Source organism: Labeo rohita, chromosome 19 (genome assembly GCF_022985175.1).
Source record: "Labeo rohita strain BAU-BD-2019 chromosome 19, IGBB_LRoh.1.0, whole genome shotgun sequence".
NCBI lineage: Eukaryota > Metazoa > Chordata > Actinopteri > Cypriniformes > Cyprinidae > Labeo > Labeo rohita.
Window position 1 is genome coordinate 10674040 of NC_066887.1, and position 6000 is coordinate 10680039.

The following is a 6000-nucleotide window of genomic DNA, read 5'->3' on the forward strand; positions in this document are numbered from 1 at the left end:
TGTAAAGGGCGTTTGACCTTCTTTGGATGTTCACTTTATAAACACTGGGTCGGTGCTTCTGCAGCGATGTAGGAAAAAATTAGATGGGAGTTTTTCGACATACTGTTCACGCAGAGCTAAACAAGATAAGCATTTGAGGTTGAAAAGTATATAAATTGTACATTTTTTAAATAAAAATAACCAATCGTTTTGCTAGATAAGATTGTTTAGAGCCCTTTGAAGCTGCATTTAAACTGCATTTTGGAAGTTCTAACTTGTGGGCACCATAGAAGTCTACTATATGGAGAGAAATCCTGAAATGTTTTTCTCAAAAAAACATAATTTCTTTACGACTGAAGAAAGACGTGAACATCTTGGATGACAAGGGGGTGAATACATTATGAAGTATGAAGTGAACTTCTCTTTTAACTTAAAATATGAGAAATGTGGCATTAAATGTTAAGTAACAAAGAAAGACAAGCATGCTGACATGATTTGAACTGAATTTATTTTATTTACCCAATTTTGAGTTTATGTATATAGGCTTATGAGGTACAGAACACAAAGTGCTTAGACAATGCTGCTGCCATTCTCCTCCCGTTATGACACCTGACGACAAAGGACAAAATTAAAGAAAAACAACACAACAACAACAACGGGTTACTGATGGCATATACATATTTCTGATGGCATTTTACCCTTTTGGCCAATTGTACAAACAAAATCCACCTCAATCAATCAGTGATGATTGTTGTGAGCACATGGCCTTTATTTTTATTTATTTTTTATTTTTTTACAAATAATTGCATGACAAATGACCATGTGCAAAAACTTCAAATTACCATAGTCATATTAGGAAATATGTAAGCATATGCCACCAGTACAACTTTATATTTAAATAGAAATCAAACAATGATACAATTAATTCCGTAAGAAAATATAATTAGTACAAAATTCTTTCAGCAATTGTTTTCTGCCACAAGAGCGATAAGCCAAAGAAACTTCAGAACACAAGGGAATAGGCAGTGAAAACAGCATAAAGTGGCTAGTGATGAAAATGAAATGTTGATAGTGTTGTTTTATTTAACTTTTTGAATTTTTTTTTTTAACTTTTCTTAACAAAAATAGAAATTTTGAGATACTCTAGGGAAGGCAGGTGGGCCAACCAAGTTTTAGGACAAATGACAGAAAAATAGAAAATAAAGTCTATTAACAGTGCTGATTTTCATATTCAAAACACAAAGTATGTTTTTTTTACACAATGTCCTGTACACCACTACAATTATATACACATATGTCCAAAGAATATGCCACAGTTTATATACACTGCAAGGCTGTGCTGGACACTGTCCTGAACATCCAAAATAACAATAATATACAATAACTGAAAAGAAAACAAAATGGAACACAATGTAACAAAAGAACAGTGATGCAACTTCCTGTCTGTTAAACTTACTCTCTGTCATCATGTGGCAATGGGGGCACACAGCTCTCCTTAAATTTAGGTTAATTTAGATAAAGCACTATTAACGGAGAAGTTACATTGATCAAAACCCTTAAATATATATATTTACCCAGATAAATTCAAGATTTCCGCCACTAAAAAGGGCATGTTGGTTTAGAAGATCAATTACACATGCATATAACTTGCTACATCTCAAACAATGCCTAATTTGGCATGCTAATTCAATGAAATAATACTTCCCCGCCCCAAATACTATAGCTTTTGCGAAAGAATTTAGGATAACACACATTCATGGTTTCAGTTTCAAATGAAAATCAGAAATAATGACCCTCTTTGGAAAACGTTTGAAGCTTGGTGAGGTCCACAGCTTCCACAAGTACTTCTCCTCCCCATTGCGAAGGCAAATGTGCAAAGAACGAAAACTGAAGAACTAGAGTCCATTCCATTAAATATCCCTCGTTTGGAAAGAAAACACAGTTCTACACAGTTCCTATTGAAAATATGGCTGGACTACAAAGGTTTATGCACGTTTCAGTTCAGCGAGTCTCCGTAGTAACTGCTGTTGCTTGTTTTTCAGTTGCTTCTTCTCCTGAGCCTTCTGTTTGTCGCTGACATGCAGCGTACGCAGGTATTCTGTGGCCTTGGTCAGGATCACAACTTTGGGCGTCTTTGGACAGTCAACCAAGCCTGGGATCTCATCCCGCAGGGCCAGAAATCGCGAACGTAGGTCATTGCGTCTCTTCCGCTCCAAGAAGTTGTGCGTCTTCCGCTTGTCCGTGTCCTCACAGTCCGAACTCTGAGGGCTGGATGGTTGGGATTTGAGGTGGTAGGATGTGTGTGTTGGAGAAGCAGAGACAGTCTGAGATGGAGTAGGGGTTGAGGGGGAAGGTAAGGGGGTTTTTCTTTCTGGCGTTTGGGGTGGAGAACCCAAACGTGGTTGCAAGGTCTCTTGCCTGACCTTCTTGCGAGGCGGCTCCTCTTCAGGATAGCTGTCGGGAGAGCGGGCAGCATAGTTGTGCTGCTGCTGGTGAATGGAGATGTGGAAACGCTTCATGCAAGGGTCATAAGGGTCTGCACGAACCGTGATGGTCACCGGTTTACGGGCGTTCACCAAGCGGGACTTGTTCTGCTTGTGTTCCACCGTCACTACGTCGATCTCTTCGTCATCTGAAAGAACAACAGAAAGAAATGTAGATTGACCAACTACAAAACCTCCATTGACCCAGCATGTTAAAAAAACTCCATTCAGAATGCAAGATCTAATTTAGATGGGCCCCAAAACTACATGATGAATCTTAGCTTTCTATTAGTTCCTTATTCTCAGCAAGAGGAAAGTAAATGAGGCTCTAAATTGCAATAATGAACTTGGAGTCACCTCTGATTTGTATTTTGATAAGAGAAGCATCTGAGTTCCTACTACTTTGAGTTCACTACACAATTACTTCAGTACTGAGCTCAATGCTGAATGTGTGTCACAAAAACAGAAATTGACTATTAAGTGTCATATTTGTGACCCTGCACAAAAAAAACGGTCTTAGCATGGATATATTTGTAGCAATAACCAATACATTGCATGGGTCAAAATTATCATTAGGATATTAAATACATGGTCCATGAAGATATTTTGTACATTTCCTACCGTAAATATATTGAAACTTAATTTTTGATTAGTAATATGCATTGCTAAGAATGTCACATGGACAACTTTAAAGGGGATTTTCTCAACATTTTGATTTTTTTGCACCCTCAGATTCCAGATTTTCAAATAGTTGCATCTCAGCCAAATATTGTCCTATCCTAACAAACCATACATCAGTGGAAAGTCTATTTATTCAGCTTTCAGATGCATTAATCTCAATTAAAAAAAAAAAATCTTGTTTTTGTGGTCCAGGGTCACATTTAACTCCTTTGGCTTTTATTGCATGGATAAAAAAAACAGCTAAAACATTCTTAAAAATATCTTATGTATTCTGCAGTTGAAAGCAAGTCTTACAGGTTTGGAATGACATGAACAAAAGATAGAAAATTTTCATTTTGGCTAAAAGTGGTCCCTTATAATGCCAAAAAAAAAAAAAAAAAAAAAAAAAAAAAAAAAAAAGCACTTAGTGGACAATTGAGTGGCCTTTAACACTTACTCATTATATTTAAGGATTCAAGCATCCTTATTACTGGTTTCTGCTGCTGGCACCACCCACAAGTACAACAATTTCTCCTTTTGTTCACTTGAGGAATGTGGAAGCTCAGCACACTATTACATTCCACACATATTAAGTAAAAACCATGAAATGCCAACCTAAATCCTGTGGCAGCCATGCAACTTTTTTTTATCCAGGTATGTCAGGTTTCAGCTTAGTTCTACTTAATGCATAAATGAATGGTAACTACTGTACTGCATGCTCGTATCATTGAGATCCGTGTCAACACAGCTGCAGATTTACACTTTCTCTCTACGGTTAAGCAAATAAGTGAGTTTTATTGGTCTGTCGCGTTCAAAGTCAACGGTCTAGTGCTTACCAGAGGAGTCGGTGCGAGATTCTGACCCGGACGACACCTGTTTCTTGCAGCTGCTGCTCAGAGGGAAGGTAAGGACAGCTGCTGGATCCACGCAATCTGTCGCCAAGCTGTTGAGAGCAGGCGCGTCCGCAGGGACGCACTGCGCCTTGCTGGAGAGTTTCGCCTGCGCCGAGCAGGACAAGCGCTCGCTGACAACTTTCTCCAGCTGCTGACTGGCGGAGAAGCTGCTCCACATACAGTCCTGAATAATGATGGAGCTCAAGTTCTCCAGAGTCTCCTCCGCGTTCAGTTTGCACTGGCCCTCCTGCTCGTCGTCCTGCCCCAGGAACTGGGACATCCACTCCAGCTTGTCCCCTGGAGATGGACCGATACCTTCCAGTATCCTGACAGGCGACATGGGCGGGGTTGGCACTAGCTCGAATTTCTTCCAAATGTCCTCACTTGGTGCGGTCGATTTGAAAAAGAAGTCCTCGTCCAAGTTGTGGTCGTCGTAGAAATAGTGCTGATATTGGTCGTATTCCTCCATCTCCCACTTCTTATTTCGCGATGCGTTTGCACTGATTCCTGGCATTGGTGTTTTCCTCAGAGATCAAGATCTGAAAACCACAATTGATCCGCTTTTAAAAACAATCCGATCTTGTGGTGCTCCAAGAGTGATAATGAACTTAAAACACTTCGTTTTTATTTTCTAAGTATCACTACTATGTAGCTTTGCTATTGCAAGTATTTGAATAAATAAAATATTAAATTATCCCAAATAACAGAAATTATGAATTAATTATTAAAATATGCACGAAAATGTATTATTAAAAATGCTATTATACAGAAACATAAGAATTTTGGTCTGCATGCAGTTCCACTATACTGTACAAAACTTGAAGTTTCGCAACATACTTCTAATCTATTACATAACACAACAATTTAATGTTTCATGTAAGTGCATATACTACTACAACTGCTCTATTCGTCGTAAAATGCCTTACTTTCTCCCCAAAAACGATTAAGGAAACCAAATAAATTAGGCGTTCCTTGCTTAAACACTTACCGTAATACACAGCCGGGAGTCAGTATGTTGCATGTCATTTGAGAGGCGAAAATAAGGTGTTGCGGTTCACCGGTGAGCTCCAGCTAAGTGTTTTGCACAAAAAGCTTTCATGTCAACAAGTTAAGAAAGCGTCATCAGCTGTGTGTTGAATAATCCTGTCTTGCGTTCGGTTTCTCAGGAGTGGTTTTGTATTATCCGGCTGTTGTTTATAAGTTGAGCTGCGAGGATGTTTGTTGATTTGCAGTCCGCTTCTTCATGAGAACTTCGCTTCTCTCTGCGCCCTTTATAACGCCTATGTGATTCCTTCTCAAGCCGCGGCTCGCGCTCACTATGGACACCTGAAACGAGTACCGCACTATATTACCCAGCCAAAGTAGTGGGAGGATTTGCATACGAGGCGGGTCGTAGTGCGCTGGCCACGCCCACCGCTTAAAGCGACAGGGTCTGCTACAGCGGTTCATTTGAGGTTTGAGTGTCGGGATGAATTAGGGTGATGATTGAGAGAAATGTTTTATAGACTTCGTTGTTTCAGAGTGGGAGACACTTTTAAGATGATATGCTCTATGTCAGCTCAACAGCTAATTGAAATATGTCAGAATTAAATATGAAAATGCGTTTTATATTATACCAGGTTCAGAAGTTAAGTAGGGCTCATGCAAAATGCCACATAAATACTCCAGATATTTAAAATATCAGTTATTTAAAATGTAGATTATTGTTTTAGAATATTCTCCTCATTATTTTGTTGCTTGTATTTGAGATTGATTTGATTTTATGTGAGTGAAGGCTCATTGTTCAGATGGAGAGATTTGATTCATATTTTGATTAAGTTAATGTTTGTAAATTTTTAGTGTGTAGGTGTTTAGCACAAATAATTCCACATTTTTGACTTATAAATATCTATATGTACTACCAGTCAAAAGTTTTTGAACTGTGAGATTTTTAATGTCTTTACAGTCTTTTCTGCTTACCAAGCCTGCATTTATTTGATCCAAAA

At 38.6% G+C, this 6000-nt stretch overlaps 1 protein-coding gene across 1 annotated transcript; it reads right to left on the reverse strand.

Annotated features, from left to right (window-relative positions):
- Nucleotides 1–470: 470 nt before the first annotated feature.
- Nucleotides 471–5353, reverse strand: myclb (MYCL proto-oncogene, bHLH transcription factor b). Its single transcript, XM_051137287.1, has 3 exons — nucleotides 5004–5353; nucleotides 3959–4554; nucleotides 471–2611 (listed from the first exon to the last, which is right to left on the reverse strand). The coding sequence occupies exons 2-3, from the start codon at nucleotides 4527–4529 to the stop codon at nucleotides 1965–1967; spliced, it is 1218 nt and encodes a 405-aa protein (XP_050993244.1). The 5' UTR covers nucleotides 4530–4554; nucleotides 5004–5353; the 3' UTR covers nucleotides 471–1964.
- Between the last annotated feature and the right edge of the window lie 647 nt (nucleotides 5354–6000).